This window comes from Pelodiscus sinensis, chromosome 30 (genome assembly GCF_049634645.1).
Source record: "Pelodiscus sinensis isolate JC-2024 chromosome 30, ASM4963464v1, whole genome shotgun sequence".
In the NCBI taxonomy this organism is placed as follows: domain Eukaryota; kingdom Metazoa; phylum Chordata; order Testudines; family Trionychidae; genus Pelodiscus; species Pelodiscus sinensis.
The window spans coordinates 8,136,719-8,159,347 of record NC_134740.1 but is presented as its reverse complement, the minus strand read 5'-3'; the positions used below and the strand labels follow the sequence as shown (position 1 = coordinate 8,159,347).

General features: G+C 56.0%; 2 protein-coding genes across 2 annotated transcripts; one reads left to right on the top strand and one right to left on the bottom strand.

Moving 5' to 3' along the window:
* The first annotated feature begins 1,026 nt into the window (after nt 1-1,026).
* LOC142821069 (olfactory receptor 10G6-like) lies at nt 1,027-1,965 on the top strand. Its single transcript, XM_075911857.1, has one exon. It carries the CDS (start codon nt 1,027-1,029, stop codon nt 1,963-1,965), a length of 939 nt encoding a protein of 312 aa, XP_075767972.1.
* Nucleotides 1,966-17,342: 15,377 nt separating this feature from the next.
* LOC102449872 (olfactory receptor 10D3-like) lies at nt 17,343-18,275 on the bottom strand. The gene has a single exon (XM_006132143.2). It carries the CDS (start codon nt 18,273-18,275, stop codon nt 17,343-17,345), a length of 933 nt encoding a protein of 310 aa, XP_006132205.2.
* Nucleotides 18,276-22,629: the final 4,354 nt, after the last annotated feature.

The window sequence follows — 22,629 nt, the reverse complement described above, 5'->3', positions numbered from 1 at the left end:
CAAGCCTTCTAATAATGCCCCCAGAGTTTCCCAGTGGGGCTCGGGGAGCATCATTAGACGTGCTTATAAACACGGCCAACGTCAACAGCGGCACCATCGTGAGTGATCCCGAAGGAAGGAAATGCTGGGGGCGGGGGAAGCGGAGGGAAGGTGCAAGGTTATAAGAAGCTGCAGAGAGACGGGACCGGTCAGAGCTGAAGGGGGAACTAAAGCGAGGAAAGAAATGATCCCTAGAGCAGAGGAAGTGCCTGTTCGGATCAGCGCCAGCGTCCCTCCCGGTGTGGCTTCCACCAGCTAGCGAAGAGGCAGGTGCCGTGGGACGCTTGAGGGTCGCCTTCTGTCAGGAGGATGGCCCTGAATCCAGGTCGGCATGAGGCCAGTGCCACGCTGGAATCGAACCCGGCTCCCCTGGTACAGACTGGTCGGAGGGACTGAAAGTGGGGAAGCGATACCAGCGGCGAGTATAGCTTAGTACTCCAGCCTCACAGCCCAGGGAGCAGGCGGCCAGGTACCGTACCCAGCTGGACAGTCACACAGGGGCGAGACAGTCCTGGACCCCGCCAGCCAGAGAATTTCACCCAGGTGCCCTGCACCGAGCCCAGCAGCGGGGCCAGAGTCCAGGTGCTAGGCACAGGCTAGACCCACAGAGCTAGGGAGCCAGCAAGTGAGTGCATCTGTCTCTTCCCTGGGGAGCAGGTTCCGACGGGCCCTCACTCTCAGCCAGCTGTGCCTTGCATGGGGTGGTGTTTGGCTCCAGCGTCCACGCCCAGCTGTGAGAGAGGATCGGGGCCAGTCGGGTAAAACGGGGCAGGCCGGGAGTCAGAAAGGCTGGGTCCTCACCCCAGACGTGGGACCGCAGGGGAGTCCCCTAGGTAGGTGACCAGGGGCACAGAGTCAGGTGGTTGAGTCTAGCGTCTGCCTAGCACTGAAGTTTCACCCAAGTTCCCCTGCCAAGGTCCCCCATTGTTTCTCCCTTGGCTACCCATTAACACCCTCCGTTCACCTGCAGGGACACAGGCCAAGTCGATGGAGTGCGGGAACGGCTCCCAGCTGACCCATTTCGTCCTGCTGGGGTTCCCGTACCCCCCCGAGCTGCGGGTGCCCTTGTTCCTCTTCTTCCTCCTCATCTACCTGCTGACGCTGGGCGGGAACCTGCTCATCCTGCTGGCGGTGGCCCGGGAGCGCCGGCTGCACAAGCCCATGTACTGGTTCCTCTGCCACTTGTCCTTCCTGGACATGACGGTCTCCTCCGTGGTGGTGCCCAAGGTGGTGGCCGGCTTCCTGCCGGGCGGCGGGGCCATCTCCTTTCAGGGCTGCGTGGCCCAGATCTTCTTCTTCCACTTCCTGGGCTCCACCGAGTGCTTCCTCTACACGGTCATGGCCTACGACCGCTTCCTGGCCATCTGCAAGCCGCTGCGCTACGGCGTCCTGATGAGCAGCAGAGCCTGCCTGCTCCTGGCCGCGGGGACCTGGCTCCTGGGCGCCCTGCACTCGCTGCTAGAAACCGCGCTCACCTTCCGGCTGCCCTACGGCCGGGACACCCGGGTCGACTACATCATCTGCGACATCCCGGCTGTGCTGAAGCTGGCCTGCGGGGACACGTCACTCAACGAGCTGGTGACATTGATTGACGTGGGCTTCCTGGCCATGACCTGCTTCCTGCTGATCCTAACGTCCTACGTCTACATCGTCTCGGCCATCCTGAGAATCCGCTCCACCGAGGGCAGGCGCCGGGCCTTCTCCACCTGTGCGGCTCACCTCACCGTGGTGGTCACCTACTACGTGCCTGTGGTCTTCATCTATACAAGACCAGGTTCCCAGGACCCCGTGGACAGGGTGGTGGCTGTTTTCTACACCACGGTGACTCCGTTCCTCAACCCCCTCATCTACACACTGAGGAACAAGGAGATGAAAGCTGCCCTGATGAGACTGGGGGGCAGGAGACAGGCGGAGCCTGAAGAATGAGCCTCCTGCCTGGGGAAGGGACAGGGAGAGAGGGACTTGGAGATGAGCCTCTGGACTCTTGTGCTCTGTCCCTGGCTCTGGCAGGGGAGTGGGGGGTCTAATGCTGATTGAACTCCCAGCATGATTGGAATTTCTTGCGTTGCTCTTATGGCTGGAGATGCCCAGTGTGGCATTCGGCATTCAAATTCTGGTTCTGTGTCTCGTGGTAAGAGCAGCGTGGGATGGGCATTGAGATTCCTCGGTTCCATTTCCCCCTCTGCCACAGACTCCCTGTGGGACCTTGGGCCAGTCCCTTGGCATCCCCATGCAGGTCATTTTGCTATCGCACAGCACTCAGAGGTATGAAACTAAGGTCATCACCACCTGGGAAGACAGGGCCCCCTTGGGGTTTATGGGGTCCCTGGCAGGCCTGTGAAACTGGTGCCCTACGCCTGACAGCAGCCAGAGAGGAAGGGTTGGCACAAGCCTGTGAAATGGCTTCATGACCACGTGGCTGGCTCTGTCGCAGGGTCAATGTCTGCTCCTGGCTCTGGCCGGCTTTGTCACTGGTGAGTTAACGAGAGCCTCTCTGGAGGAAGCTGAGCCACAGACCAGGGAGAGGGAGAGGCAGGCGGGTGGACACTAAGACCCAGCGGTGCTCCACATTTTCAGGCACCCTACGCTGCTGGGTATCGTGCAGGTGGGTACGGGCAGTTCTGTGGGAGGAGGTGGCGGGGGTGGGAGGTGCTGCAGGTGAAGGAGCCAGAGGAAAAGGTGTTCTGGCGGCTGCAAGGGCCCTCCCTCTGACCCTGGCACCGGCAGCACGGGGCTGGGAGCGGTGTGGTCGAGCCGTGTTGGTCCAGCACCCGGCACGGCGCTGACCTACCACGGCAAGAAGGGAAACCACAGAATCTGAGGCTCATCTAAGAAGGGATCCCAGGTGTTTGACACAGCAGTGGCAGCCGAGTGTAGTGCCCAGTGCTAGCCCAGCCTTTGGGGCTGTCCAGGCTCGTCGCCTGCTCCAATAAAATGTCTGTCACCACCTGGTCGTGTTTTTGTAAATGATCCCCCCCCATATGCCACATGCTCTTGTGTCTTGTCTCATACTGGAGTGCCCTGCCTTCCGGGCCCCGCGGTGTCTGCAGGGCCTGAACCTTGTTAGGGGCCCATTGGCAAAACCTAACCCGCGGCGGATCCCAGAGCAGGAAGTTCTGTGGAGAAGGGGCGGGACCCCGGACAGCCTGTGCCCTTTGCTCTGTGTGTGCCTTGGGTTGCCCATCTGTGAAATGGGTCCAGGGCCCCTCCCGAAGGCTGTGTGGGTCATAAGCATTTTGGGCACAGTCTGGCTCCACACAGCACCTGTCACAGTGAAGCCCGGCCAGCGCGTAAGGATCTGGCCACCCGGCCGTATCTGCATGTGGCGAGGTGTCTGTCCCTTTCTGGCCCAGCGCTGTTCCTTTCCTTGGTGCCTGGGTCACTGTGGGTGGGTGCTGGCAATTCTTCAGCAGCAGAGGCTCCTGTTCCATCTCGTGGCTGATGTTTACCCCTGTGCTGGTTCACACCAAAGAAAAGCATCATGGGAAAATGTCCCACTAGTCCTATTAACCAGACTGGTCTCTCTAGGACCCCAGATGTTCCTTTCACTCAGGTGTGGGGGGCCTGCCCCCCTCCGCAGCCAGACGTAGCTCGCAGCCGGCTGGGGAACAGAAGGTTTATTAGTCGACTGGGCCACAGCATCACACAGACCAGTCAGCACAAAACCAGGGACGTTCGGTACAGTCCCTCGCGGGGAGAGGGGAGCCCAGCACTGGGGCCCTGGCTCTATTCCTGCCCCCAGCCACCAATGAGCAACCCACTTCCAGCTGCCTGGACCCAGTCCCCCCCGGCCCCGGCTCCTCCTTTGGCCTTTGCCAGGCTTCCCAGGCAAAAGTGGCATCTGGTGGCACCCCTCCTCGCTTGGGCTACAAAGACCTCAGCCATCGGGTACGTGCTCTCAGTGGGGAGCCTCCCTCCATGGGAGTCAACCCAAAAATGCCTCCCAAGCATTGGTTCAGTGCCCAGGGAAACTGAGGCACACACATAGGATTACTATAGGACAATAGAACAGACATGGCTGCAGCTTCCAAAGGGTCCACCCCAGGGCCAGGCATCCTCCTCTCTGGCAGCGTCGCTCTGCTCCGGGGGCAGCCGCTCCTTGCTCAGGTGCACGATGGGTGTTGCCCCCTTCTCGTCCCCCAGCCCAGTGTCCGTAGCGTCGGTGAGCTCCAGGAAGGGTTGTCGCAGTCTGGGTTTCCCAGCACCGGGGCTCTGGCCAGGACCTCCTTCAGTGCACAGAGAGCCCCCCGCACGGCTCGGCCCAGCCCACCTAGTCTGGATTCCCCTTCCCACACAGCTCCGGGATGGGGCGGCGACGGCACTAACATGGGGCGCAAACCTCTGGTCGTACCCGCCAGCCCAATGCAGACCTGGGCCTGCTTCTTGGTGTGGGGAACCAGCCCGTCTCTCCTTGGCCATCCCCACCCTGCACTTCCAGCCTCCACAGTCAGCCCGGCCCCCTTGGCTGGCCTGGGACACAGGGTCCTCCCAGGCCTGGCTAAATGTAAGGGGACTGTTAGCCCCTTGCTAAAACTCTGTGGGAGTGTTTGGTTTGCCAGCTCCCAGTATCAAAAGGGGAAGGGTCCATGAGACTGACAGACCCCAGAGACAATGGAAAGCAGCCAACACTCCAGCTCAGCCCGATTGACAGGTTGGACAAGCCAGTGAGGAAAGTGAGAGGCCAGGCCCCATCCTCCCTGTGAGCTGGGATTGTTCTGGGTCTCTCTGAGCAAGGAGAGAGCTGAGAGACAGCTAAGAGCAGTGCGCAGAAGTCCTGCAGCGACAGAGCCAGACACAGACAGCCCAAGGAGTGCAAGCGGTGTGGAGAGGCAGTTTTGCAGCAGCAGAGCCAGGCACACACAGCTCAAGAGTGCAGACCGTGTGTTGAGCAGCAGACTGGCAGTGCTCAGAGAGCCAAAAGGGACAGAGAAGCAACGCAAGGAGCTGGAGACTGGCAAAGCAGCACAGCCTGCAGCTGGGTGTGGTGAGCAGCTAGGACCAGCAAAGTGCGGGGAGAGGCTCTGGGCAGGGAGATATCACCAGCCAAGAGGCCCAGCAGGCCAGACTGGGAGAGGGGTCTGGCCACTTAGAGCTTGAGGCTGTGTGGTCACTGCCAGAGCAGGCGTGTCCAGCCTGCAGCCCCCCCAGCAGCACATCCAGGGCCTCTAAGGGGCCTATAAGGGAGAGACTGTGGCCTGTCCTGACACTCAGCAGGCTGCTGTTTTGATGTCCCTGTGCTACAGAGCAGGGCTGTGTGTTCTCATTTAACCTTTCTCATTTTTTCTTATTCTTTTCTCTTTAATCCGTTGTTGTTTAATAAATTGTATTTGCTTTGAACCTTATGAAGTGATCACTGGGCCAAGAAGGCCTGCAGTGTAAAGAGAGCACCTCGGAGTGGGGACACCCTGACACCTGCCCCTAGTGACTACAAGGTCAGGGATTAAGACCCAGAAAACTTGGGCCCAGCCTTGTTGGGGTTTCGAGGACTCTGCTACTCAGGAGAGTGGAGGGGGAGCCCTCAGGATCAGGGAGCCGTGGGGTAAAGGAAGTGGGAGCGGGGACTCAGATCCTTTCGCTGGTCCATTTCACTGGGGTGGTATAGAAGCCAGGAAAGCTCCCCACAGTAGCGGGACCATTCCCCCACTTACATAAAGATGTAAATGTAAGTATAATCGATGTAAATGTAAGTATAATCCTCCCTTTCCAGAGGAGGCTGTGAAGGTTAGGGCTATAATAGAGTTTAAAGAGAAGCTAGATAAATTCATGGAGGTTAGGTCCATAAAAGGCTATTAGCCAGGGGATAAAATAGTGTCCTTGGCCTCTGTTTGTCAGAGGCTGGAGAGGGATGGCAGGAGACAAATCACTTGATCATTGTCTTCGGTCCACCCTCTCTGGGGCACCTGGTGCTGGCCACTGTCGGTAGACAGGATACTGGGCTAGATGGACCTTTGGTCTGACCCAGTATGGCCGTTCTTATGACGCCAGCACCAAGCTCTCCGTCCCCCACAGCAGCTGGTCCCCCAGGAGCTGAAAGGTGGCAAATGCCCCCTTGGGGCCAAAAGGCTGGGCCCGGACCCCATAGAGTAGCGGCCTCCAACCTTTTTACCCACAAGATCAGCTTTTCAATGTAAGAGCTGCCTCAGACCCCAATATCCTTTCCCAGCTTCTGTCCCCCACTTCTCTGAGGCCCTGCCCTGCTGCACCCCTTTTCTGAGCCCTCACCCCTGCTCACGCCATCCCCACATTTCATTCACTTTCACCAGGCTGGGGTAGGGGTTGGGATGCAGGCTCTGGTCTTGGGCTAAGGGGTTTGGAGTGTGGGAGGGGACCCCCTGAAGGTAGGGAGGTGGGGTGGTCCTAGGAGATAGGGCATTCCCCTGGGGAGCGCAGGGTTGGGGACTCAAGTCCCCTCTCCTCTCCCCCCACAGGAGCAGCTAAACAGCCAACACAGGCTGCCTCAGGGATGGAGCTGGCTCCCGCAATAGGAAAGCAGGAGAAGGGACCTGCTGAAGGTAGGAAGGTGTGTGTGTGGGGGGGGGGGGTTCAGGAGTGGCCTAGGGGAGAGGGCATCAGCGTCTGGAGTACAGGATGGTGGACTCAAGTCCCCCCCCCCCCCCACTCTACCCACTCAGGCAGCGGCAGCAGCTGGACAGGCTGCCCCAGGCATGGAGCCGGCTGCCATAATGGGAAGGCAGAATAAGGGCCCCATTGGAGGTAGGGTGGTGGCCTAGGGAATAGGGTTTTTGCTGATGGAATACAGGGTGGTGGGTTCGAGTCCTGTCCCTGCACCCTGGGAATGACCAGACAGCCGACCCAGGGTAAGGGACCCCCTGAAAGTAGGAAGGTGGCATAGCTTCTGGAGTGGGCTAACAGATTTGGCATTTGCAGGGGGAGCACAGGGTTGGGGCTTGAATCCTGAGCAGCCAACACAGGGTGCCCCAGAGCTGGGGCTGGCTCCTGCACTTGGGAAGCAGGGTAAAGGACCTGCTGAACGTAGGGAGGCAGAGGGAGATCTCCAGTGAACTCTGATAGAGGGCAGGGGCTCAACTGCTCAATCCCTCCACCCAGCTGGGCAGCAGAGACAGGCTGCCCCAAGGATGGAGCCAGCTGCAATATTGTGGAGGATAAGGGGGACTAGCTGAAGGCAGGGAAGTGGGTGAGTTCTTGAGGGGGTGAGGGCATTTCCCTGGAAGGGCAGTGTTGTGGGTTCAAGTCCTAGTCACTCTGGGAATGGATGGAGCAGTGTGGCCCTGGCTGGCTTACTCCTGAAAGCACTGTCCCTCCTTCCCAGCCTCCACTGGCCAGGGTTCCCTTATTGCTCAATGGGCGCTGCAGGGCTATGTCTACACGGGCAGCTTCTTGTGCAAGAACACATCCACACGGCCCTGTGCTTTTGCACAAGAGCACACGTGCACCCACCCATGCAGTGTGGACGCTCTCTTGTGCAAGACAGCTCTGCTGGCCATGTTTAGGCATGGGGCTTTCTTGCGCAAGAATCCCCTGTCATGCACCCGCACTGCCCTCTTGCACAAGAGGGCTTACCCCCGTTAGAAAAGAGCGTTGCTCTTGTGCAAGAAGCCCTCTCCCCATGCTGCACTGTAACTCTTCCTGCGCAAGAGCGGGCGGGCCGTGTGGACACTGCGGAAGAACAGCCCTTCTTGCACAAGAACCCGCCAGTGTAGACATAGCCCAGGAGTGGTGCTGCAAGCAAGGACAGCACGTGGAGACCCCCGGCCCTGCCTCTCTCAGGGCTGCAGGGACTTGCCAGCCACTTCCAGCAGCACAAGCTTCCTGGACAAACCAGCCAGGGTCCCCTCTCAGAGGCTCCACGAGCTACCGGCAGATCCCGATCGACGGCCTGGTGGCCACTGCCACAGAGCCGCACAGGGGTGATAAAAGCAGATTCTTCCCCGAGTGCTGCTCCCGTCCACCCATCAGAGGTGTGTGTGCGGGGTGCCGGGAGAGTTCCCTTAGCAGGGACACCTGCAGGGAGGCTTCAGTACGGGATGGTGCCTTTCAAAACAGGCAATCAAGGAGCATTTGCCCTGGTGGAACAACCAGCTGAAGGGGAGCTCCCTGAAGCCGTTCTGGTCCTTACCAGCAGCAGCCCAGGACAAGGTACTGTACTGATTGCTGATGAAACAAGTCGTGGTGTTGTTGTGTGAATCGAGGGCAAAAGACAGCAGGCCTCTTTGAGCCTGAATCAATTGTGAGACCCCAAGGTGAAACTCAAGTGAGGTTTGACTTAGGGGATTCAGCATTGCCCGAGGAGGGGAAGGATCACCTGAGGAAGAAACTCTGTGAAAGATCCTAGGTATTCTGGCTGCACGAGTGGGTTGTGGGATGTGCCAAGGCGGTTGAGCAAAACATCAGGCTCCATGACCCCGGACCTTTGAGGGAGCGATCTAGAAAAATTGCACTTTCAGAGATGGACAATGTGCAACATCTCTTCAGGAGCTGGCTGCGAATGGCATCATTACTGAGTCCCGCAGCCCCGATGACTCATTCATTGTGGCAGACCACAAAAAGAATGGGAAAACTTGGATGTGTATCGACTACCGCACCCTGAACAGCCGTACAGTGGCTGATCAGTATCCAATGCCCTGAGCAGAAGATGCCTTAGATTATTTACTGGGAAGTCAGTGGTTCTCAGTATTGGATCTTCAAAGTGGTTACTACCCGATCCCCCTGGGAGCAGAGGACAAGGAGAAGACAGCCTTCATCTTCCCCTTGGGGTTTAGCAGTTTGAACGCATGCCTCAAGGGATCTCTGGGGCACCTGCACCTCACGGAGAAGGTTGTGGGAGATATGAACTTACTGCTAATGAGGGTGACCAAAATTGCAAATCAAGCCTGGGATTTGACTATCCCGTGCTTGATTTTCGTGTTCCCGGCTGGTCGCCACTTTAGAAATTGACTAGCCCGAAGTAACTGCCCGAGGAGGAATAACAGCTAATTCGAGTTAGGGCTTGTAACCGTTTTCTTAAAGCCCACCCCGAGTCCGGGTGGGACACCGTCCTAAGTGGGAGCTCCACTCCCCGTCTGGGCCTCTGGCCTTATGGCAGCACTTGCGCCGCCGTGGCGGATCGAGCCTCTGTGTATCCCCAGGGGGACCGGGAAGGGGGCTCGGGCCCTCCCTCACTCCGAGCCCCGACCCAGGGCCCTGAGAAAGGGGACGTGCGTCCCCTGTCAGTGGAGGGGGTCAAGTTTCCCCCAAACCCTCCACTCGCGGGGTTTCGCGGCCCCGCCCTGGGTCCCTTCTTCCCGGTCAATGTTTCATGGGGACAAGCTTACCCTCCGTCCGCCTCGGACGCCCCCTGGCTGCCCGGACTCCTCGGGGTCGGGGTCCTTCCGCCGGTCCTGGGACTCCCCCCGGAGTCGGGCACTCTCCTCCTCCTCCCGGCCGAGGCCGGGGCCTTTTTGAATTCCCCGCTCCGTGGCGCCTTGGCCTGACGTCACCGCTGCGTCCCGGCCCCCGCCCTGCTTTCTGTCTTGGCCAGCACCTTTCCTGACGTCATCCCCTGGCGCCGGCTCGGGCCGTCCATTGTCGGCCGTGCCGGTGCTCGGCGCTACCGCCCCGCGCTCCGTGGCGCCACTCCCGTCGCCCAATCTCCCCTCCCGGTCTCTGGCCCCCTCCTCGGGGCCTGTCTCAGTGCGGGGTCGGGCGGGGGGGTCCGCCTACCCCGTCACAGGGCTTTAAATTGGAATCCCGTTTCACTGCCGCGTGTAGATGCGCGCAGTTAGTTTGGGATAGTCAGTTTCTAAAATTGCAACCAGCTGGGAACATGCAAATCAAATGCAGGATATTTAAATCCCAGGCTTAATTTGCAATTTCAATTGCCCTCATTAGCCTCCCTAGATCAATCTAGGGGGCTAGTGTAGACGTACCCTTGGAGATGAACACACCTGTAAATACCCACCTATGTGGCTAGACAGAGGGTGTGTTCCAGGGGAAGGTGTCCTTTGTGCCGGGGACATCCCAGCGATTCAGGAAGAGGTGCAAAGAACTGTGTCCATAAAGAGGTGCCTCCAAGTAAACCATACCCATCAGCCCTGCCTCCAGAAGTCTCCACAGCTCCTGCTGGGCCTGCTCTCAATAGGCATGATAGGGTTATAAAACCAGTAAACGTACAATGCACCAGGAGTGGTTAGTGAGGATGAGATACACTTAGCTCACAGGCATGTGGGAGCCATAGAGAGGTTCCTCAGACCCTTTGAGGAGAACTCACGTGGCTGGTATAATCAGGCATGCATTTTGCTGGTATGGCAAATTCTTGGCTGGGGGTAGGATGTAAGCAGGGTCTGAACCACTGCTTCCAGTGCAGCTATCTGGAAGGGGAAAGGAGTCCTGGGGTGGTTAAGCTCACTCAGGGTATGTCTACACTACAGCGCTAGTTCAAACTAACTTAGTTCGAATTAGTGAATTCGAACTAAGCTAGTTCGAACTAACGCATCTAGAACTAAAAACTAGTTCGAACTAGCGTTTTGCTAGTTCGAACTAGCAAGTCCACATTGAGTGGACTCTGAACAGGGCTTAAGGATGGCCGGAAGCAGTGCCGGCAGGGCATAAAAGGAGGACTTAGAGCATGGAGATGCTGTCTCAGGCTAGCCGAGGGCTGCGCTTAAAGGGTCCCGACCCCCACCCCGGACACACAGTTCTAAGGGGTGCCCCGCTTGCAAAGAAGTTCTGGCTTGGAGTGCCCTGAGTGCCCACACTGGGCACATCACACCACTCGGCCATCAGCCCGGCTGCACTTGCCGCAGGCTGCCATCTGGGGAGAGGGAGTAATTGGGGGGCTGCAGGAGAGCTTCCACCCCCAGAAGCCCGCAGAGCCAGCCCAGTCCTCCCCATCGGGGGCTCGTACCCCATTCCTCCCTCACCTCCTTCCACTTACCCTTCCTTAGCCCCCCTTCTTATTGATGTACAAAATAAAGATAACGTTTCTTCCAACATTGACTCTGTCTTTATTGAAAAAAACTGGGGGAGACTGGGAAAAGGAGGTGGGAGAGGGGAAGAGAAAGGCTGGGAGAGGGGAGGGCAACTAACATGATCAGGGGTTGGGAACAGGTCCCAGATGAAGAAAGGCTACAGAGACTGGGACTGTTCAGCTTAGAAAAGAGGAGACGGAGGGGGGACAGGATAGAGGTCTCTAAAAGCAGGGGTTGGGTGGAGAGGGTGCATTCAGAAAAGTTCTTCCTGAGTTCCCATAAAGAAGGACTAGAGGACACCAAAGGAAAGGAATGGGTAGCAGGCTTGAAACTAGTAAGAGAAAGTTGTTGTTGTTGTTGACAAAGCAAATAGTTAACCTGTGGAACTCCTTGCTGCAGGAGGCTGTGAAGGCTAGAACTAGAACAGAGTTGAAAGGGAAGTGAGATCAAGTCATGGAGGTTGGGTCCATGGAGTCCTATTAGCCAGAGGGTAGGAGTGGTGTCCCTGCCCAAAGTTTGTGGAAGGCTGGAGAGGGATGGCACGAGACAAATGGCTTGGTCATTGTCTTCGGTCCATCCCCTCCAGGGTCCCTAGGGTTGGCCGCTGTTGGCAGACAGGCTACTGGGCTAGATGGACCTTTGGTCTGACCCAGGACGGCCATTGTAAGCTCAGGGCTCAGGGTCGGGGGTCTCAGTGGACCCCCTTGATTTTCATGCACACCTGCTCCTGGGTGGCCAGGCTGGCAGCTCTCCTGCCCTAGACGGCCACTTTCCTGTGCCTAGTGCGGAGATCGTGGACGAGGTCCACGATGTCTGCACTAGCCCAGGAAGGTGCCCGCCTCTTGCGGTCCAGGGCAAGCTCCCGGGAGCCGCCAGCCTGGTCCCGGCAAGAGGGGGTGGGCTGGGGGGCATCGGGTGGGTGGCTCTGTGCCGTGCCAGGTGCAGGGTCTGCTAGCTGGGTGCTGGCAGGCTTGCACCTGGCACGGGCACCGTAGCCAGCCCGTGCCCCTTTAAGGGGTCCGGGGCCGGGAGGGGGGCATAGAGTTTCCCTGGTGTTGGCCAGAGTGGCCACCAGGGAAACCTGGGGAGGGCTAGCCTCCCACTAGTTCGAACTAAAGGGCTACACAGCCCTTAGTTCGAACTAGCTAGTTCGAACTAGGCGTTAGTCCTCGTAAAATGAGGTTTACCTAGTTCGAACTAAGCGCTCCGCTAGTTCGATTCAAATTCGAACTAGCGGAGCGCTAGTGTAGCGCCTATTAAAGTTAGTTCGAACTAACGTCCGTTAGTTCGAACTAACTTTGTAGTGTAGACATACCCTCAGTTGTTTAGCTCATGCTGGACTGAGGAAGAAATCCAGGGAGTGGTTATCTAAATCCAGTTCAGCCAGTGCTATAGGCCTGATGGATGGTCAATGGCTGGAATGCAATTTTGCCTGGGGAAACTAATTTGGCTGCTGTGGGGTCACAACCATGTTAACCCTAAATGCAGGAATTGTAAAGTATGACCCCAGTGCTTGTAGGAGAGACACTGTCATTGCGAAGGGCCCAGATGGACGAGCCTTCCCCTCCAGACTCAAGTGGATTGCATTGGGGGAAAGGAGCTTGAACCAGCATGCTACATGACCTCCTTCTTCACCTCCCTGTTCTAGATCTAAAACAGACTTCCCCGCCGGGCCTGGAATGGACCCACCTCGCCTATTACCTGGAAATGCATCTTCCCCAGGCACCCTCTGTGGGGGTTCCACAGGGTGAAATCTCTGCCCATTACAGATTCTTCCTGCACAGGGAGCACAGCAAGGAGGAGCACATAATGGGCTGATGGGTGGGCAGCAGAGGGCCCCTATCACTGTATGGCACTGCCCAGGCTCCCCAGCCAACACAAAGCACAGCCCCGAAGCACACAGGAGTGGACTCACAGCCGGGCCATACTGATGGACTGGATTGCAGCCTGGCACCACTCCCCCTCATCGGCTACTGCCCCCTCCCCTGGCACACACACTCTCAGCACTGCCAGGGCAGCAGGACCCGCCCGTGAGATGGGGGGAAGGGAAACAGGGAGGACAGGACAATTTGCCGGAGGGGGGGGGGCTTAGATACAGGATGGTGCCTTTCAAAACAGGACGTCTGGTCAACCAGCTAAGGGGCTGCCAGGGGTGGGCTACACGGGTAGATGCTCGTAAAGGCAGCGAGCGCCACAGACATGGCCTGGAGGAGAGGGGAGGGGGTCAGGGATGTATTAGGGGTTTCCCGCCAGTATCTTGTCCAGTGCCAGTGCAAGCCAGGCCCTTTATGATCCCTCGTAATCACGGTCCTGTTCTGCCCTGTGTCCAGCAGGCATCTCGTGTGGCAGCCGGAGTGCAGGGGCAGGCAGCAGGGTGATAGTTCATCTCTGTAGCTGTGCTCTCCCCCACCCAGGCCCAGCGCCCCAGGGCCTGCAGGGCTGTTGGGATTCATTAAAAGGTTGGTAACGAGTCCCCAGGCTGGGCTGTCTCACTGCGCTGGGGATCAGGCTCAGGAGTGACTCATTGTCTGCATCGGCTGAGTTCAGTGTGTTGTTGCCATGAAGGCCAGAGCCAGAACGGCGCCTGACTGCTGGAATGTGTGTTAATTTGCAAGTAACCCCCACGGACTTATTCAATGGAGCTGTGCTGAGTTGGCGCAGTTCTCAGTTACCGAACACGTCTACATCCCCTCCTGTGATCTTGTGCTATGGACACAAAGTCCCCTCCTGCAGCTTTCTGTGCAAGCCAGTGACCCCGAAGATGCTTGTGGACCTCCCCAGACCACCCTGTGCTGCTTCTAACGGTGACCCACATGCACCCCAGAACCACTGAGACGTGTTACTACCTGGTGTCCCCCGCAGCTGAGAAACACCCTGTCTGCAGAGCCAGCCCCTCTGCCATGCCCAAGTCCCGACTCACAGGGCTCGGCAGCAGAGTGGGGTGTGCTGCCCACAAATGGGCTGAGAACAGCCCCACCCCAGCCCATTTGCACCTGGCCGGTACCAATCTGGAGCCACCAGCCTCCCTGCAGCAATGGCCACGGGCTTCCCCATTGAGGGTACGTCTACACTACAACGTTAATTCGAACTAAGCTAATTCGAACGAACGCGTCTAGAACTAAAAACTAGTTCGAATTAGCGTTTTGCTAATTCGAACTAGCATGTCCACATTGAGTGGACCCTGAACCGGGCTTAAGGATGGCCGGAAGCAGTGGCGGCAGGGCATCGGAGGAGGACTTAGAGCGTGGAGATGCTGTCTCAGGCTAGCCGAGGGCTGCGCTTAAAGGGTCCCGACCCCCACCCCAGACAGACAGTTCTAAGGGGTGCCCCGCTTGCAAAGCAGTCCTGGCTTGGAGTGCCCGGAGTGCCCACACTGGGCACATCACAGCACTCGGCCATCAGCCCGGCTGCACTTGCCGCAAGCTGCCATCTGGGGAGAGGGAGCAATTGGGGGCTGCAGGAGAGCTTCCACCCCAAAAGCCATGCCCAGTCCTCCCCATCAGGGGCTCGTGCCCCATTCCTCCCTCACCTCCTTCCACTTACCCTTCCCTAGCCCCTCTTCTTGATGTACAAAATAAAGGACAATTGTTTTCAAAAATGGAATCTGTCTTTATTGAACAAAACTGGGGGAGACTGGGAAAAGGATGTGGGAGAGGGGAAGAGAGAGGCTGGGAGAGGGGAGGGCAACTAAAATGATCAGGGGTTGGGAACAGGTCCCATATGAAGAGAGGCTAAAGAGATTGGGACTTTTCAGTTTAGAAAAGAGGAGACTGAGGGGGGACAGGTTAGAGGTCTCTAAAAGCAGGAGTTGGGTGGAGAGGGTGCATACAGAAAAGTTCTTCATTAGTTCCCATAAAGAAGGACTAGAGGACACCAAAGGAAAGGAATGGGTAGCAGGCTTCAAACTAATAACAGAAAGTTGTTCTTCACAAAGCAAAGAGTCAACCTTTGGAACTCCTTGCTGAAGGAGGCTGTGAAGGCTAGAACTAGAACAGAGTTTAAAGGGAAGTCATGGAGGTTGGGTCCATGGAGTGGTATTAGCCAGGGGGTAGGAGTGGTGTCCCTGCCAAGGTTTGTGGAAGGCTGGAGAAGGATGGCACGAGACAAATGGCTTGGTCACTGTCTTCGGTCCATCCCTTCCAGGGTCCCTAGGGTTGGCTGCTGTCGGCAGACAGGCTACTGGGCTAGATGGACCTTTGGTCTGACCCAGGACGGCCATTGTAAGCTCAGGGCTCAGGGTCGGGGGTCTCAGTGGACCACCTTGATTTTCATGCACACCTGCTCCTGGGTGGCCAGGCTGGCAGCTCTCCTGCCCTAGACGGCCACTTTCCTGTGCCTAGTGCGGAGGTCGTGGACGAGGTCCACGATGTCCGCACTAGCCCAGGAAGGTGCCCGCCTCTTGCGGTCCAGGGCAAGCTCCCGGGAGCCGCCAGCCTGGTCCCGGGAAGAGGGGGAGGGCTGGGGGGCATCGGGTGGCTGGCTCGATCCGTGCCAGATGCAGGGTCTGCTGGCTGGGTGCTGGTAGGCTTGCACCTGGCACGGGCACCGTAGCCAGCCCGTGCCCCTTTAAAGGGTCCAGGGCCGGGAGCGGGGCAGTAGAGTTTCCCTGGTGTTAGCCAGAGTGGCCACCAGGGAAACCTGTGGAGGGCTAGCCTCCCACTAGTTCGAATTAAGGGGCTACACAGCCCTTAATTTGAACTAGTAAATTTGAACTAGGCTTAATCCTCGTGGAATGAGGTTTACCTAGTTCGAACTAAGCGCTCCGTTAGTTCGAATTAAATTCGAACTAACGGAGCGCTAGTGTAGCGGACCGGGCCGTGTCTGGGCACAGCTGAGGGCGTCCGCTCAGGGCGAATTGCTCGAATCCGGGGCTACTTATAGCCCCCGACTGGTGACCTCTCCACACAGGCCACAAACCAGTCTCACAGAGCGCTTCAGCAACCTGCCTGAAGCCTCCCGAGCAAAACCCCTCCAACACCCCAGCAATATCCGTGCCCTAGATGGCCCCGGGCCTCATACACAGGTGGGGGGGGGGGGGTCCTAGCACCCAATCCCACCTACCCCGAACAAGTTCTGTCCAGTTCCAAGAAACCAGCCACAGATCCCTGGTCAATTTACCCTCTGGACCTTACCCACAAATCATGCTGGGCCAATCCTTTAGAATCTATATCTAAAGGTTTATTGTTACAGGAAAGAAAAGCCTGAGAGTAAGGTTATTAAAGTACAGTACGTTACATGCACCGAATCTCCCAGTTCTCGATGCAGGCTCTAGCAGAGATGTTGCAGCTGCTAGTTTAAAAGTTCTTATTGCACATCCTACGATCAGGATGGGTTCACAGGTCTTCCAGGCTCTTCAATCCCTGCAGTGCTGCCTCTGGGATGAAGTGCTGAGCTGAGAACAAAATGGCATCGACCACATGGCCTCTTTATACCCCCTTCCTGGCCTCTTCTGGTCTCAGCCGGTCACCTGGTCATCAGCCTCTCTCTGCTGGCAGCTCTTAGGTGTCCGCCCTCATGCTTTAGGTGTGTCTTTGGGCCATCAAGTGCCATTGTCCCACAGGGCTTCGCTACTCCGCCTGTCCATAGCAATGCTTAACCACATTCAGAGAAATATTCAGCTTCCACACAGATTACAGATCTACACACACAGACATTATATACTCACATAAACAGTGTACACAGGATCAGAAAACAACAAGCTCCCATTCAATACCCCACATGGCTCCCTTTCATACCAATTTCTGGGGCCAACACCCCCACCTAGGGGTGCAGCAGCGATCTGGCTGCTTCCCTCCATTTCGGTAATGTGACAACAGCCCTTAATTTGAACTAGTAAATTCGAACTAGGCTTAATCCTCGTGGAATGAGGTTTACCTAGTTCGAACTAAGCGCTCCGTTAGTTCGAATTAAATTCGAACTAACGGAGCGCTAGTGTAGCGCCTATGAAAGTTAGTTCGAACTAACGTCTGTTAGTTCGAACTAACTTTGTAGTGTAGACATACCCTCAGAGGGCAGTGCCTGTTCTGGGATCCTTGTCCCACACTTTGGGGGCCAGCTGAGCCCACAGCTCCAGGAAGTATCTCAGGTGGGGAAGGGAGCCCCAAAGAGAGACCCCTTCACCTCACTTCCTGCCTTGCCCTCAGGAGCCCTGGCATGACCGATTCACCCCCAGCCTCACCCAGACCCTGGTATCTTTGTACCGGCCCTTACAGCAGCTCAGAAACAGCAGGTCAGTTTTGGGAATATTTTTATTAATTCTAGAAGTCCCCATCTGTGGATGAGGCGGGTTAGGGGTGGCCTGAGAGCTGCCAAGCAGATGGATTTGTGGGGGAATTTTCGTACAGACTCACATGCCACTCCTGCAGCTGACACACGTCACCGTGCAGGCGTCCGACCCCCCCACAGTTTTCTCAGAGCCGCTTTCACCTCCTTGTTGCGCAGGGTGTAGATGGCCGGGTTCAGCATGGGCGTCACCACGGAGCCAAAAATGTGCACAGCCGTCACCATCACCATGTTCAGCTGGGGCTGGGTGTAGATCAGGGCGCAGGGCCCGAAGAACAGCGTCACCACAGTCAGATGGGAGGTGCAAGTGGAGGCTGCTTTGTGCCGCCCTTTGGCCGAGTTCATCTTCACGACGGAGTAGACAATCCTGACATAGGACGCAAGGATGAGGAGGAAGCAGGTCGTGGGGACCATGCCAGTGTTGGTGGAGGTCACGGTCTCAATGATGGACGTGTCCCCACAGGCCAGCTTGGCCACGGGGAAGATGTCACAGAAGAAATAATCCACCATATTGGACCCGCAGTAGGGCAGTGTGAAGGTCAGGCTGGTGAGGATGGTGGCGTGGAAGGAGCTGGTGATCCAGGTGCCGGCAGCCAGGAGGGCGCACACCCTGCAGTTCATGATGAGCAGGTAGCGCAGCGGGTGGCAGATGGCCACGTACCGGTCGTAGGCCATGACGGTGTAGAGCAGGCACTCGGTGCTACCCAACAGGTGCAAGAAGAAGGCCTGGGCCACGCACCCGCCCAGCGAGATGGTTCTGTTCTTCGCCCAGAGGATGGCCAGAAATTTGGGGATGCTGACGGAAGAGAAACCAAGGTCCACCACGGCCAGGTTGCAGAGGAACAAGTACATGGGGGTGTGCAGGCGGGGGTCGCTGAGAATGGCTGCTAAGATGAGCAGGTTGCCCAACAGGGTGCAGAGGCAGAAGGCTAAGAAGGTGAAGAAGAGGATGGTCTGGAGGCCGTCGGTGTTGGGGATCCCTAGGAGGATGAAATGAGTCACCACCGTGAGGTTGCCCTGCCCCATTTGGGTCTCTTTCCTGGCATAGAGCAGAGAAATAAAATCAGTGAGTTCTGGAAATATACCACCCTGTCGCCCTACAGCCCCAATGCTCACCCTTCTGCATCTGCCCCCAGACTCACTGTCAGCCCAAGCTTTGCCTGTTCTGTCATTATGATGCCAGGTTGTAGCAAAGTTCCACTGTGCAGGGGCTGAACCCAGAGAAAATTACGGCCTGAATATCTAAGGGTATGTCTACACTACCCCGCTAGTTCGAACTAGCGGGGTAATGTAGGCATACCGCACTTGCTAATGAAGCCCGGGATTTGAATTTCCCGGGCTTCATTAGCATAAGCGGGGAGCCGCCATTTTTAAATCCCCGCTGCTTCGAACCCCGTGTAGCGCGGCTACACGGGGCTCGAACTAGGTAGTTCGGACTAGGGTGCCTATTCCGAACTACCGGTACACCTCGTTTCACGAGGAGTAACGGTAGTTCGGAATAGGCACCCTAGTCCGAACTACCTAGTTCGAGCCCCGTGTAGCCGCGCTACACGGGGTTCGAAGCAGCGGGGATTTAAAAATGGCGGCTCCCCGCTTATGCTAATGAAGCCCGGGAAATTCAAATCCCGGGCTTCATTAGCAAGTGCGGTATGCCTACATTACCCCGCTAGTTCGAACTAGCGAGGTAGTGTAGACATACCCTAAGAGCCCAGAGTGGAGCAAAGGGGAAATCTTTGCTAGTCTGTTCTAATTCTTCTCCTCTGCTCTGCCATGCTCCAGTGTTTTTAATTCTATTCTATCCTGCCCGTACCCGAAACTTCTGTGCCCGGGAGACTTCTGCTGGTATGTGGCTAACATTTCCCGTGCGTGGTTCTTTCCTCTATGTGGGGATGGCCGTGTGTGCAGATCAGCACTTGGGTTTGGCAGGGCTGTTTCCTCCTGCCTGTGTCCCCACCGGTCTGTGTGAGGAACCCAGAGGGGGATGGAACCACAAATCCATAAACATGGGGAGAGTATCTCCCAGCTCTGTGAATGCTGCTGACCATTTGGAGGTCCTATTGGGGTGGGAGGGAGAAGCAAAGGGCACAAGGAGAGGAGGAACAGCCACAGCCAGAGGGGCTGAACTAGCAGGGCAGTGGGGGAGGATAATTTTAGTCTCAGTTTAATTTTAACAGCGAATAAGAGACAACGCCAAAAAATAACTGAAAACTTGCTCAAGATTAAGGCCACGTCTTCACTTGCCACGCCAGGGAGTGATCTCATGGCGTGTGATTTAGTGCGCCCAGTGAAAACCGGCTGGATCATGGCTGCCCCCCGGCTCAACATGGTTTGCATCGCACCCGGCTCCCAGTTTGGTTCAGTAGCTCCCAGCCCCCGATGGCTCGGCATCGGCTCGGCTGTAATCAGCGGCTTCGCTGCAGGCAAGACTTGCTGGAGGGGAATGTTACAGGGGAAAGCGGGGGAATGACGATGAGGAGGAGGTTGGCATTTTGCTAAGTGTCCCCAGGCAGCAGAGCAGGGGTGCAGGGGGGCAGAGGTGATGGCAGGTGGAGAGCGGTAGGGCTGCAGGGCAAAGGCTGGCGAGGGGCTTATGGAAGACGGAGGGAGAGAGAGAGATCACTGACACAGACACAGCCCAGAGGCAGGTGCTGCACAGATGGGGCCAGAGGGCTGGGTGGGTGGTGAGAAGCTCGGTACCAAAGCAGGCGCCTTACACTGGCTGCATGGGCTGACTGGGATTCTGACTCCAGCTGACTGGGATTCTTCCCTTCTGCCCCGGCCGGGACTCCTGTGGCCCCAGCCAGCGTCCTCCTCAGCCCGGCCCAGCGCCCAGGAGAGGGGCCCAGCCTGCTGCCGAGCCCGCAGCTTCCCACCGTTTCCTGCAGCCTCCCGGCTGTGCCTGGGCCTTAAATCCCCTGCGGGCCCCTGGGGACCAGCCCTGAATCCCCATCAGGCTCCAGGCTGAGCCCTCGGCAGAGTCGCCAATTAACGGAGATTCGACCTCGTTTTCAGATGCTCAGAGACCCCTGGGGCCAGACCCCGGGGGAAGAAAGGGCAGGGCCATGGAACTGGCAGGGCCTGATCCACACCTCCACCGGGCACAGATTCTGCTGTCACCCCCCTGGCCTAGCCACCCCAGACCTGGTAAGGGGCATTGATCCCTCCCTCCCCTTTCCCTCCCTGCCTCTCCTTGGGCCGGGGGGTGTGCTGCCCTTCCCCCATCCTCTGACCACCTCTCTGTGCCACTGGACCTGGAGAAAGGGCCGTTGGAGCATTGTGGGCCATTGAACGTAACCAAAGCTAGCCAGGTGGAAGAGGTGGATGAGGCCTTTTTTAAACAATTAACAAAACTATCCAAAGCCCAAGATTTGGTGGTGATGGGGGACTTCAACTATCCAGACATATGTTGGGAAACTAACACAGCGAGGCACAGGCTATCCAATAAGTTTCTGGCCTGCATTGGAGACAACTTTCTGTTTCAGAAGGTTGAAAAAGCTACCAGAGGAGAAGCTGTTCTGGATTTGGTTTTAACAAATAGGGAGGAACTAGTTGAGAACTTGAAAGTGGAAGACAGTATAGGGGACAGTGATCATGAAATAATAGAGTTCATGATCTTAAGGAAAGGTAGAAGGGAGACCAGCACAATTGAGGTAATGGATTTCAGGAAGGCAGATTTTGATAAGCTCAGAGAACTTGTAGGTAAGGTCCCATGGGAAGCAAGACTGAAGGGAAAAACAACTGAGGAGAGTTGGAAGTATTTCAAAGGGACGTTGTTAAGGGCCCAAAAGCAAACAATTCCGCTGTGTAGGAAAGATAGAAAATATGGCAAAAGACCAGCTTGGCTTAACAAGGAGATCTTTCATGATCTCAAAATAAAAAAGGAGTCATATAAAAAATGGAAACTAGGACAACTAACAAAGGATGAATATAGGCAAGCAACACGGGAATGCAGGGGCAAGATTAGAAAGGCAAAGGCACAAAATGAGATCAAACTAGCTACAGGCATAAAGGGAAACAAGAAGACCTTTTATAAATATATTAAAAGCAAGAGGAAGACCAAGGACAGGGTAGGTCCACTGCTTAGTGAGGAGGGAGAAGCAGTAACAGGAAATTTGGAAATGGCGGAGATGCTTAATGACTTCTTTGTTTCGGTCTTCACCGAGAAGTCTGGAGGTGTGCCTAACGTAGTGAATACAAGCAGAGAGAGGGTAAGTTTAGAAGATAGGATACACAAAGAACAAGTTAAAAATCACTTAGGAAAGTTAGATGTCAGCAAGTCACCAGGTCCTGATGAAATGCATCCCAGGATACTCAAGGAGCTGATAGAGGAGGTATCTGAGCCTTTAGCTATGATCTTGAAAAATCATGGCAGACAGGGGAGATTCCAGAAGACTGGAAAAGGGCAAATATTGTGCCCATCTATAAAAAGGGGAATAAGAACAACCCAGGAAACTACAGACCGGTCAGTTTAACGTCTGTCCCAGGGAAGATAATGGAGCAGGTAATTAAGGAAATCGTATGCAAACACTTGGAAGGTAATAAAGTGATAGGGAATAGCCAGCATGGGTTTGTGAAGAACAAGTCATGCCAAACTAATCTGATAGCTTTCTTTGATAGGATAACGAGCCTTGTGGATAAGGGAGAAGCGGTGGATGTCATATACCTAGACTTTAGTAAGGCATTTGATACGGTCTCGCATGATATTCTTATTGATAAACTAGGCAAATATAACTTAGATAGGGCCACGATAAGGTGGGTGCATAATTGGCTGGATAACCGTAGTCAGAGAGTTGTTGTTAACGGTGCTAAATCCTGCTGGAAAGGGATAACAAGTGGAGTTCCTCAAGGGTCTGTTTTGGGACCCGTACTGTTCAATATCTTCATCAATGACATAGATATTGGGATAGAGAGTACGCTTATTAAGTTTGCAGATGATACCAAACTGGGTGGATAGGGACATAATTCAAAATGACCTTAGCAAGTTAGAGAAATGGTCAGAGGTAAACAGGATGAAGTTTAATAAAGAGAAATGCAAAGTGCTCCACTTAGGAAGGAACAATCAGTTCCATACATACAAGATGGGAAGCGACTGACTAGGAAGGAACATGGCGGAAAGGGATCTAGGGGTCATAGTGGACCACAAGTTGAATATGAGTCAACAGTGTGATGCTGTTGCAAAAAAAGCAAATATGATTCTAGGTTGTATCAACAGGTGTTTTGTAAGCAAAACTCGTGAAGTCATTCTGCCGCTCTACTCTGCACTAGTTAGGCCTCAGCTGGAGTACTGTGTCCAGTTCTGGGCGCCACATTTCAAGAAAGATGTGGAGAAATTGGAAAGGGTACAGAGAAGAGCGACAAGAATGATTAAAGGTCTAGAGAA